This window comes from Aquarana catesbeiana, linkage group LG09 (assembly GCF_042186555.1).
Source record: "Aquarana catesbeiana isolate 2022-GZ linkage group LG09, ASM4218655v1, whole genome shotgun sequence".
Taxonomy (NCBI): Eukaryota; Metazoa; Chordata; class Amphibia; order Anura; family Ranidae; genus Aquarana; species Aquarana catesbeiana.
Genome location: NC_133332.1, coordinates 108707537 through 108719739, shown reverse-complemented (window position 1 = coordinate 108719739; position 12203 = coordinate 108707537). Strand labels below are relative to the sequence as shown.

Genomic DNA, 12203 nt, shown 5'->3' with positions numbered 1-12203 from the left:
CTTCGTTTTCTTGGTTTTTAATGCTATATACCGCAATTTGCCAATAAATCAAAAGTTATCTGCACCAGCGGAGCATTTTTCTTTGTTTCTTTTTTGGCATTATAAATCACATCTTTTTGCACCGGATCCGTGGTAATTTCAAGTTTGCCCCATGAGAGGACAGGATTTGGGAGAGCATCCACAGTGGTTGTCGGCTGGTTCGCTATCTGGCAAGGAATCCTGACGCATTGTTCTATCGGTGTTCCGTGGAGTATTCTTATGGTGGTTCCCCCATATCTGCTAAGCCTGTTTTGACCCCCCTGAATAAGGGCGGTCACAGGCTTTCTGGTAAGCCTTTTATTCATCTATTCGGTGGTGGGCAACATTGAATATTGAAGATGTATCCCTGAAATCTACATCGCATCAAATACACTGTTTTGGACTTTTATTTTATTTACAGGAATTTCTTTCTCACTTATTTTAATTTATATGTCCACGTTCTAAAAAATATTTTACATATATATAGGTCACTAGTTTGATATATTGATTTTGAATAACTTTTTTCACTATTTTAATAACTGGTTTATCAAATTTCACCATTCACTTTATATGTCCAGCGCTGCACTCTCTATATTATAATTCGGTTGGTAAGCAGACTGGTTGGTGAGTTGAGCTGGGAATTTTCTCTGGTTTTGTCTTTCTCGCGTTTGCCCTTCCATGTGCTCAGTGCTATGAATGCCAGGTATAGGTGGGGGGCCAGAGGCCATCTCTTTGTTACTGGTGTAAATTTGGTCAGGAAACACATTGGGCACCTTTGCTGCCAATGTACTATGTGCTGAGTGTCCAGTGTGCCCCTGTGCCTTTTAAGGAAGATTGGGATACCTCCAGGCAGACCTGCCCCTTATCTATCTGTTAGAATGCATGTGTTCCTATTGTGGAGACTCTCATAAATTTAGATGGGTTAGGACTGAAAGTAATACAGGGTGTTGTGAAGAGACCTTGCAGCTTACGAATGTGTTTGCAAATGTGTGCTAAACTAAAACCCTGTTTTTAACGCATACTGTTGGACAGGTTAATTCAGTTGGTAAGCAGACTGGTTGTTGAGTTGAGCTGGGAATTTTCTCTGGTTTTGTCTTCCAATCTAATAGTGAATATTTTTAAGTGTATTTTCTTGTAAACCAGTAAAACTTTAATTAAAGAAAAAAAAAAAAATTGGAGCTTTACTAAAATTCACATATATTTTCTATTTGGAACTTTTTCCCCTAAGGGGTGTTATACTTTGGAAACTTACATGCATGCTTATTGCTTATACAATAAGCGGTTAACTCAACTGATTCTCAACTTTCTAGCATTACTTGCTGAAAGGTAGAGTCTGCTCACAGTCACAAGGAAGAGGGATCAATACTGGCTACAAATGTAAATGTCATGAAAAGAAAAATAATACCATTATGACAGTCATCTTCCACAAAGACAGTCAACATACAGAAACATAAATAGTACACAATATGAATAAATTGGGCCAGAGCGCTGGAAGGAAATAATAAGCCACATACATGATTTTTTCATGCATATAAAACTGTATTAAAATATAGTCATAATAGCTTATGTTAAAAATATTCAGCAAAGTCACATAATCTGTGCTAACTACTAAAAGATTTTCAATTTGCCCCTATCATCATTTATGGGTTGGAAGAACCTAATCAGAGATTTGTCTTGTGCAAAGCTCCCTGTAGGCACATCAATCCACAAATAGTCTTACATTTGTAAAGAGAATGAACAGATTAAAGATGAGCACCTACAGCAAATAGAGGGCTTACTTTTGAGAGGGAACAGGATCATAACTGGAAGATACTGTTCACATATGATATACTTTAATGTTAATATTAATGAACAGAAATCCAAATATATGTGGAAATGTTTTCAGAACTTATCAGAACAGACATTTGAGAAGTGAACTGAACTCAACACAATGAGCTGAGTTATTAGGTTTTTTTAAGTTTTTCTTACAATGACAATACAATAGAGTTATCAACCTATTGTGTTAGCATATGATTTACACAGGTTTTAGAGATGGCTTACAGGTTCTTAGGTTGGTTAATTTTAAGCATATAAAATCATTAGCAAGCTTATAACTAACCATATCAACTGTCCCCAATTATCTAGGCCCAAAGTCCATGTATATGATTTGTTTCCCTGATGAAAATGATCATCTGGTCATTCTACCATGCAGAGATTGACAGAGAAATCGACAATTGTGTTTTTTCTCTGCTGATAATTAACTAATTTACATACCCCCGTCCCCGTTATATTCCTGGCTGAATAACATCTTTATATATATCAAACCACCTGGATAATGTAAGGACTGTTTTGGTATCTGCTGTTCTAAAACATCCACAAAAGCTGCTAGCTTTTTGGTTTGAAAGAATCTAAGGTGACTCTTTTTCTGTGTTAAATGCAAACTGGATTAAGGCAGAACTCCTCTCTTACCTTCAGTCTTACAGTCGTACAGGCTCCTATTCTGTACTGAAATGACTCTGATTTCACTGCACCCAAACTCATGAGGTTTTTGTTTTTTTTTTGCATGCTTGTGCTCATTTCATTCATTAATTCATGAATAATACCAATATGGTCAGCACAATGGGGGTTATTTACAATAGGCAAATCCACTTTGCACTGCAAGTGCACTTGCAAGTGCAGTCACCCTAAATCTAAGGGGTAGATCTGAAATGAGTGGAACCTCTGTTGATTTTATCATCCAATCATGTGCAAGCTAAAATGCTGTTTTTTATTTTCCTTGCATGTCCCCCTCAGATCTACAGCGACTTTACTTCCAAGTGCACTTGCAGTGCAAAGTGGATTTTCCTTTAGTAAATAACCCCCAATGTATCTATTTACACACCAGGATTTCACAGTATGATTAAAGTCTACTGACACATCATAATATATTATCCAGTTTGGTCATACTGGTGGATTGCCCATTGGTCCATTTGATTCCATCTATCTTAAGTCACTTCCCTTTCTGGAAGAGCTGTGTTGGCTGTTTGTGCTTCGTAAAAGTTTGATACTGCTCATCACATGTCTAAAATTCTCTCGAAACTGGTTCCCAACAAAGCAGTACAACAAAGGATTAATACAACTGTTTGAAAAGGCAAGGCAAATACTTATTGGCAAAGCTGCTTCAACAAGTGCCTCTGTCCTGCAGTCCTTAATAACCTCCATTCTTGTTAGGACATCAAGGAAAGTCAATGTATAGAATGGCAGCCAACAAACTAAGAAACAGACAACAATTGCTGTGACAATTTTGAGGACCCGGTCTCTGCTTTGTTTGTTGAGTATAGGTCCTTTAGAGTTTTTGAAATGCAATCCAATCTTTAAGTAACAGGTGATGATGACTGTTACTGGCATACAGAACCCAAAAGTAATCTTTGTCAAGGACATGGCCACGCACCAGCTTATATAATTGTTTTTTGGAAAGTCCATTATGCATGCGTGAACATCAAGGTACTCAAGGTAGTATGTGTTCCGAAAATGGAATGTAGGAAGAGTGGCCATGATGGCCAAAGCCCAAACACATATTGCCACAATGGCGGCCTGGGTTAATGTTCTCTTTTGTGAACGTAGCGGATATACAATTGCCATATAGCGGTCTATGCTCATACAAGTGATGAAGAAGATGCTTGCAAATAAATTCAAAGTTAAAAGGGAACTTGAAACTTTGCACATCACTGTGCCAAACATCCATTTTAAACCAAATGCATAATATGTGGCCCAGAAAGGCAGTGTTATGAGGAATAGTAGGTCAGCTGTGGCAAGATTTACCATATAGATGTTAGCCACGGTTTTCAAATTCTTCTGGAGACACAGGACTGCAATGACTATACTATTACCTATGAAACCAAAAATACAAATGAAGGAGTAAAATACTGGAAGCAAATCCATTTGATAGCCAGCAATAGTATTATTGATACATGATGATGTAGAAGTTAAGTTGCTGGTTAGGTTTTCAGACATAATCTTTAATTTTTCACTGATGATGACCAAAATAGATAAATTCTCATAGAATATTTTCCTTTGTGGATGGCAGAAGATATTCAGCTTTTGGCCTGCAACAGCTCATTACTTATCTGTAAAATAAAGTTTAATATGAATATACATACTATACTCTATGTATACATGTAAGCATAACATACATTTATAGAATATTAAGAAGAATAAGGAGAAGGTGAATATTATTATTCCTACAATTACATTTGGTGTATATCAGAGACTGCTTACAGGCAGGAGGTCATGGGAACTAAAGGTTCCTAACAGCAGATAACATAGAGAAATTAGCTTAATACATTTATTTTAATTATGCATCAAAATGCTTTTTCAAACATTATTTAGGGCTTGAAGTCTTGTAACAAGATATTCAGACAGAAAGGAAATATAGCCTGTATCACATGATAGTATATCTAATGTGTAAAATAGGGATGTGTTGTCAATATATTAATTGTTAGGAACCATGGTATTTGATTTTCTATATTTGGTGTTATGCGTACTGTACCACAGAAAAAGTCTCTCAGTGATATTATTTGTCATCTGCTTAAAAATTATGGGTTATTATACTATAATCTGTGCCACTGCATTTTGCATCTCCTTTAATAAATAAACCTAGACTGTTGTTAATTAAAATTAAATTAACCCCATACTGACCAGCCATCACAGTTATACTGCGGCAGGTTGGTTCCTCTGGGCAAACTGTCGTAGCTATATGTCGGGCCTCGCCCTTTGACCACTAGGGGGCGCGTCAAAAGTGTCCGATCTGTCTGCCATAATGATGCAGTCCCGATAAAAATCGCTGATCACCACCATTACTAGTAACAAAAAAATAATAATAATAATGCCATAAATCTTTCCCCTATTTTTAGACGCTATAACTTTTGCGCAAACCAAACAATATACTCTTATTGCGATTTTTATTACCAAAAATATGTAGAAGAATACATGTCAGCCTAAATTGAGGAAAAAATTTGCCTTTTCAAAAAAAATTGGGGGTATTTATTGTAGCAAAAAGTACAAAATATTGTGTTTTTTTCAAAATTGTCACTCTTTTTTTGTTTATAGCGCAAAAAATAAAAACCGCAGAGATGATCAAATACCACCAAAAGAAAGCTCTATTGTTTGGGTACAATGTCGCACGACCGCGCAATTGTCAGTTAAAGCGACGCAGTGTTGTATCGCAAAAAAATTGCCTGGTCATTGAGCAGCCAAATCTTCCGAGGCTGAAGTGGTTAAATTTAGCTGAAATTTAAAAACCAACCAACTAAGCCTTTGTAATTATAAACTGACATTCTATATGTCACATAATGTGAATGCCATATTCTCACATAATGAATTGTTTTTTATAGTAAGTATACTTCTTTTGGGCACAAAAAAATATTCAAATAAATTAGGCTTGATTTTCTCATAAAAAATACATAGCTTAGAAAAGAAAACTATGAAAACAATTATTCAATTCTATTTTTTATTAATACCTTGGAAATACTTTATGTTAAGATTAATGAGCAGTTACCTATAACAATCAATCAGAAATCATCTTACATTAGAGCCTACATTAACGCTACCTACAAAGCTTATAATTGTTATATTATAGCCTGACATAAGTCATATAATTTGCATAAGATACAAAGGAGGGTTGAATCTAAGAAATGCATTAAGAAATGAATATGTGGTACAAAGATTTTTTCATACAAATTTAAAGCTGCTTACCACAATGAAATATGTCCTCCGGAGTCCAAAATGCTTTTTCCTTTCCTTGTACTACAGTAATAGCTTGAAAGGTCTGCTTTCTTTCTTATAGCCTCTGTTTATTCCTTAGGGAGATGTCAGCATACATGACTGTGGGATTGGAGTGGAGAATTTTGGCACACATCTTTCTGGCAGAAACTTCTGCTATTTCATTCTGTCTTGTGCATTTAACTCATAGTAAATCCTCAGACAAGAGATGTAGGAAGCATTACTTCAGTCCCTGTTATCATGTATATTTAGAATGTAGAAGTTATACATTGTTGGTGTTATATACTGTATTTAACTTGTAAAATAGATTTCTTTGTTACACTATTCTATTCCAAAGTGCAGTTAAATTCCAACCAAAGCTGACAAAACCAGCTGCTGCCTATCCAAATGTAGTCATAATACTAACGAAACATCCCCTAACAAGTCTACTGCTATACATTATTCCATATCTTTTAAGCCCTGATGAAGGAAGCATGATTTTCCCCTGAGATGCACTGGATTTATTACTTTTTTCAATTAATTTTGCATTGGAATAAACTTGTATCTAAATTACAACAGCACAGTGTGGGGCATCGTAGAGTCCTTCAAAAGTTTCTACATCATTCAGATCTGTAACAAGCATGAAGTCAGCGAAGTCAGAATCTGATCTACATACATGGGTCAGCAAGACAACATGGAAAGTGGCATTTAAGAAGAAGGTCAGCAATGGTAGCATAAATTCCAGAGATAGGGTAGTTGTTATGCCAAATTTAAAAAATTACAGTACCATGTTGCAGAGACAACAGACAAACATATAGCACTGTGGCTGCATAGTATGTAGGCAGTTTGATTGGGCCCTGGACAGCATTGTAAGAGGGAGAGATGAATTATACAGTTGTAGTATGTTATTTCAACCACAGCAGCCAGAAATATTGTACAGAATGGCTGCACATTATGTAAGTATTTGTACTTGGTCACTTTGTTAGAGGAAGAGAAGAGGTATATTTTATTTTGAAAAATATGTCAGTGTATTATGTCACAGTTAGGGATGAGCTCGATGTTTGTTTCGAACAAAAGTTTGACTCGAGCATCGGGTGTTTGCCCATTCGCCGAAGAACGAACATTATGGGGTGTTTGCAGCAAATTTGAGCGCTGTGGAATACCCCATAATGCACTGCGAGATCACAGTGCATTGCTGTATGATGATTGGCCAAAGCATGCACCTGACCTGCACGCTTTGGCCAATCCCAGCGCCCTCTGCTAAGAGAGCCATAATTGGCCAAAGGCAGGGTGCCTTTGGCCAATCATGGCTCAGGGGGACTAAGTCCATGCCCCACACTATATAAGGCTGCCTACTCAGCAGCCCTGTGTTGTTGGTGTGGACGGAGAGATAGCTTAATTTAGATTAAGGAGGCAGGTTATTCAGTTAGTGGCAGTGTATTTGATATATATATATATATATATATATATATATATATATATATATATATACAGTCAGTCTAGTGTATAGACAGGCACCTACTTTTAGGTAGGTGACCTTTCTTGTTCGCTTTCTATGACAGGTAAATTTAGACAGGCTGATGCTAATACAGCAGGCCTGTTTGGTTAATTTCCATATTTGAGCGACAGGTAGTTTGTGTTGGTCTCGGTCAATCATTAATTTGCTTGGTAATCCCGAGACTCTCATATAAAAACGGGGTCACATGGTGCCCGCGGGAGTTCGAGTCCAGTCCTGCTCTGAGGAGCGAGAGAGCCAACCTGGTTCCCGGAGGGGAAGTTGGAGGGTTTCCCCTCCGGGGAGCCAACGGAGCTTCACCTCAGCGAGAAGGGTGGAGATCCGATCCTCATGGAGGAACAGACGATATCGAACATACGATATCTTACAGAGTGTAGTTGTGGATGTCGTAGGCCGCCCCTGCGGGGAGGGGAGCGGGCCACAAAGAGTTAGAGAAACTGAGAATCATTGCAGATAAAGTAGCACAAAGCGGAAGGAAACTGGGCGATTGATCGTTATGAGTGGCACATGGACTATTGATCACGTGAGTGAAAGCCCAAGGGAAAGGTACTGCCAGAGACTGAGGGTTGTTGGTGCACAAATCAGTAAGATGGGCAGTAATGGCCTTTGACTTTGAGTTCAGCATTGCCCCGGGATTTCAATCAGGCAAGCGGGAGGAGTTATGCAGACTGGCTCTCCTTTAGCTTAATTTGGAAGTACCATGCCGGTGGGAAGTAGTGGTAAAGAGGTAGCGATGAAGCTGCAATTACACATATAGAGATATGGATCGTTCCTTTTAAAGTTATCCAGATGAAGAAGTTATTCAGAGTGACTCTTTATCAACGAATTCTCTATCAAATCTACTTCCATCTTCCCTGAGTGAAGAGATCTTCTGATTACCCGCAATTGTTCATAGATTTTCTGTAAGAATCATTGAAAGACGACAATGTAACAAAAGAGCATCTCAAAAGAAGTCCTTCTCCCATCCCAGTTTATGATGATGAATAAAGCATTAATAAAAAGCATTAAGGACTGTGACTTTTAAATCTATGGGCTGCGAGGGTTGAGTGGTAAACGTGAATTACAGATTAGGGATGAGCTTCGTGTTCGAGTCAAACCCATGTTCGACTCGAACATCGTCTGTTCGCCCGTTCGCCGAATTGCGAACGATATGGGCCGTTCGTGCCAAATTCGTGTGGCGTGTCACGGCCCATATTTCACTGCGGCATCGCAGTGCATTGCTGGCTGATGATTGGCCAAGCATGCACTATGACCCGCATGCTTGGCCAATCACAGCGCCGTCTGAACAGAGAGCCGTAATTGGCCAAAGCCAAGGAGGCTTTGGCCAATTATGGCTCAGGGGATTCAGCACACGCCCCACACTATATAAGGCCGCCTGCACGGCGGCCCTGTGTAGTGTGTGTTCCGGCGTTCATAGATAGAGAGAGAGAGAGACAGACAGTGTCATTTGATTTGAGTTAGATAGATTAGGCAGAACAGTCAGTCAGTTAGCTGCACTTAGTGTATTGTGTATATATATGCATCCCAGGTGTTGCATATATATATATATATATATATATATATATATATATATACACTGTATTCAGTTTAGCTAGATCCGTTCCTGTTATCTTCTTACTGACAGGCAGGCTTGTCTTGTTACAGCATTTACAGCTACCTGAAGAAAATTGCTGGTGTTCTTTTGATCCTATTAGTACCACAGTCAGGCAGCTAGACTATTTACAGTTAGTGCAGTGTGTCCTGCTCACAGTGTTCAGCTAAAACTACAAGTTAGTGGGGTGCGTCCTGCTCACAGTGTTCAGCTAAACCTACAAGTTAGTGGGGTGCGTCCTGCTCACAGTGTTCAGCTAAACCTACAAGTTAGTGTGGTGCGTCCACCTCACAGTATTCAGCTAAACCTACAAGTAAATGCGGTGCGTCCTGCTCACAGTGTTCAGCTAAAACTACAAGTTAGTGCGGTGCGTCCTGCTCAGTGTTCAGCTAAAACTACAAGTTAGTGCAGTGCGTCCACCTCACAGTGTTCAGCTAAACCTAGAAGTTAGTGCGGTGCGTCCTGCTCAGTGTTCAGCTAAAACTACAAGTTAGTGCTGTGCGTCCTCCTCACAGTGTTCAGCTAAACCTACAAGTTAGCGTAGTGAGACCTCTGCACAGTGTTCATCTAAAACTACAAGTTAGTGCAGTGCATCCTGCTCACAGTGTTCAGCTAGATCCTTTCCTGTTATCTTCTTACTGACAGGCAGGCTTGTCTTGTTACAGTATTTACAGCTACCTGAAGAAAATTGCTGGTGTTCTTTTGATCCTATTAGTACCACAGTCAGGCAGCTAGACTATTTACAGTTAGTGCAGTGCGTCCTGCTCACAGTGTTCAGCTAAAACTACAAGTTAGTGTGGTGCGTCCACCTCACAGTGTTCAGCTAAACCTATAAGTTAGTGCGGTGCGTCCTGCTCACAGTGTTCAGCTAGATCCGTTCCTGTTATCTTCTTACTGACAGGCAGGCTTGTCTTGTTACAGTATTTACAGCTACCTGAAGAAAATTGCTGGTGTTCTTTTGATCCTATTAGTACTACAGTCAGGCATTTAGACTATTTACAGTTAGTGCAGTGCGTCCTGCTCACAGTGTTCAGCTAAAACTACAAGTTAGTGGGGTACGTCCACCTCACAGTGTTCAGCTAAACCTACAAGTTAGTGCGGTGCGTCCTGCTCACAGTGTTCAGCTAAAACTACAAGTTAGTGCTGTGCGTCCTGCTCACAGTGTTCAGCTAAACTTACAAGTTAGTGTAGTGAGACCTCTGCACAGTGTTCATCTAAAGCTACAAGTTAGTGCAGTGCGTCCTGCTCACAGTGTTCAGCTAGATCTGTTCCTGTTATCTTCTTACTGACAGGCAGGCTTGTCTTGTTACAGTATTTACAGCTACCTGAAGAAAATTGCTGGTGTTCTTTTGATCCTATTAGTACCACAGTCAGGCAGCTAGACTATTTACAGTTAGTGCAGTGCATCCTGCTCACAGTGTTCAGCTAAACCTACAAGTTAGTGTGGTGCGTCCACCTCACAGTGTTCAGCTAAACCTACAAGTTAGTGCGGTGCGTCCTGCTCACAGTGTACAGCTAAAACTACAAGTTAGTGCTGTGCGTCCTGCTCACAGTGTTCAGCTAAAACTACAAGTTAGTGTGGTGCGTCCACCTCACACTGTTCAGCTAAAACTACAAGTTAGTGCAGTGCGTCCACCTCAGTGTTCAGCTAAACCTACAAGTTAGTGCGGTGCGTCCTGCTCACAGTGTTCAGCTAAACCTACCAGTTATTTTTTTGCGAGCTCTGCACAGTGTTCAGCTAAAGCTACCTGTAGAAGGTTGGTGGTGTTCTCATACTACAGGCAGGCAGTTGATTTTGCTAGCTGCAGTATCAGTACATATATATATATATATCCCAGCTTAGTGCAGCTACAGGCCATTAGTATGTCTGGAAGGCCAAGAAGGAGAGGCAGACAGTCACAAGCCAATAAGAGAGGGCAAGCAGGCTCTGTGTCTAGTGCTGGTCGTGGAGACGGTGCATCCTCATCAGCACGTGGCCGTGGGACACGCTTGGCCTTTTTTTCTGCAGCTGGCCGCGTTGAGCCGCAACATGCGGAAGACTTGGTCGAGTGGATGACCAAGCCGTCCTCATCCTCCTCATCCTCTCTCACCCATGCCCAGGGTACTTTGGCAAAGCAGCGGCCTCTTCCCTTGGCTCAATGTCATCAGTGATTCCTTCCCTAGCCCCACCATGTCCTCCTGAGGAGTCCCTCGAACTGTTTGACCACAGTGTTGGGTACATGCTCCAGGAGGATGCCCAGCGTTTGGAAGGCTCTGATGATGATACTGAGCTCGATGAAGGCAGTAACGTGAGCACGGACAGAGGGGGTGCCCAAGAAGGACAGCAATCTGGCAGTTATGCTCCCCCTGCTGCAGCATACTGCCAGGTTTGCTCCAGTGATGAGGAGGGAGGGGATGATAAGGTCACTGACTCAACGTGGGTGCCTGATAGGAGAGAGGAGGAGGAGGAGGCGGCACATCACCAATGAGGCAGGATGCCCTCCAGGGGCCAGCCTAAGGGCAGCACCTTGACTGCATCACACCCCAAAGCTCCACATGTGCAGGGCGCTGCAGTCTCTGCGCGTTATTCAAAAAGTTATTTGGCGTGGGCCTTTTTTGAGACGAGTGCATCAGATCGCACCGCTGCTATTTGCAACATATGTCTCAAGCGTATCTCGCGTGGCCAAAACATCTCCCGCTTGGGTACCACATGCTTGACCAGACATATGTTGACCTGCCATGCAGTTCGTTGGCAAGCGTATCTAAAAGACTCACACCAAAGAACAAAGAGGACCTCTCCTTGCTCCTCATCAGCTGAGATCTCCAACCCCACTATACCTTCAGTCCTCTCTGAGACCTGCACTGAGAGGAATGAAGGTGTAGAATTAGGTGTGTCACAGCCAAGTACTTGTGGGCAATCTGCTTTTGGACTCATGGTCCAGCAGGCATGGACAGGGACGTTACCTAAGTTTCACGGCGCATTGGGTGACTCTGCTGGCAGCTGGGAAGGATGCAGGACAAGGTGCAGTAGTGTTGGAGGTTGTTCCGCCACCACGCCTCCAAAATGCTAATGATTGTGACACACCTCTCTCCTCCACCCCCTCCTCTTCTTCTTCCTCCATGGCCTCTTCCTGTGCTTTTTCCTCGGAACCAGCGGTGCTCCGTATCCGTTCAAGGGGCTACGCAAGTACGCAGGCCAAAAGATGCCATGCGGTGCTTGAGCTGGTGTGCTTGGGGGACAGGAGCCACACTGGGGCAGAGGTTCTGTCAGCTCTGCAGGGGCAGGTTCAGAGGTGGTTGACGCCACGCCAACTTAAGGCAGGAATGGTGGTTTGTGACAATGGCACCAACCTCCTCTCTGCCCTCCGACAAGGACAAATG

General features: G+C 41.3%; 1 protein-coding gene across 1 annotated transcript; it reads right to left on the bottom strand.

The window, feature by feature from the left end:
- Positions 1 to 1143: 1143 nt before the first annotated feature.
- AGTR2 (angiotensin II receptor type 2) lies at positions 1144 to 5826 on the bottom strand. The gene is made up of 2 exons (XM_073599136.1): positions 5731 to 5826; positions 1144 to 4103 (listed from the first exon to the last, which is right to left on the bottom strand). Exon 2 carries the CDS (start codon positions 3988 to 3990, stop codon positions 2977 to 2979), a length of 1014 nt encoding a protein of 337 aa, XP_073455237.1. The 5' UTR covers positions 3991 to 4103; positions 5731 to 5826; the 3' UTR covers positions 1144 to 2976.
- Between the last annotated feature and the right edge of the window lie 6377 nt (positions 5827 to 12203).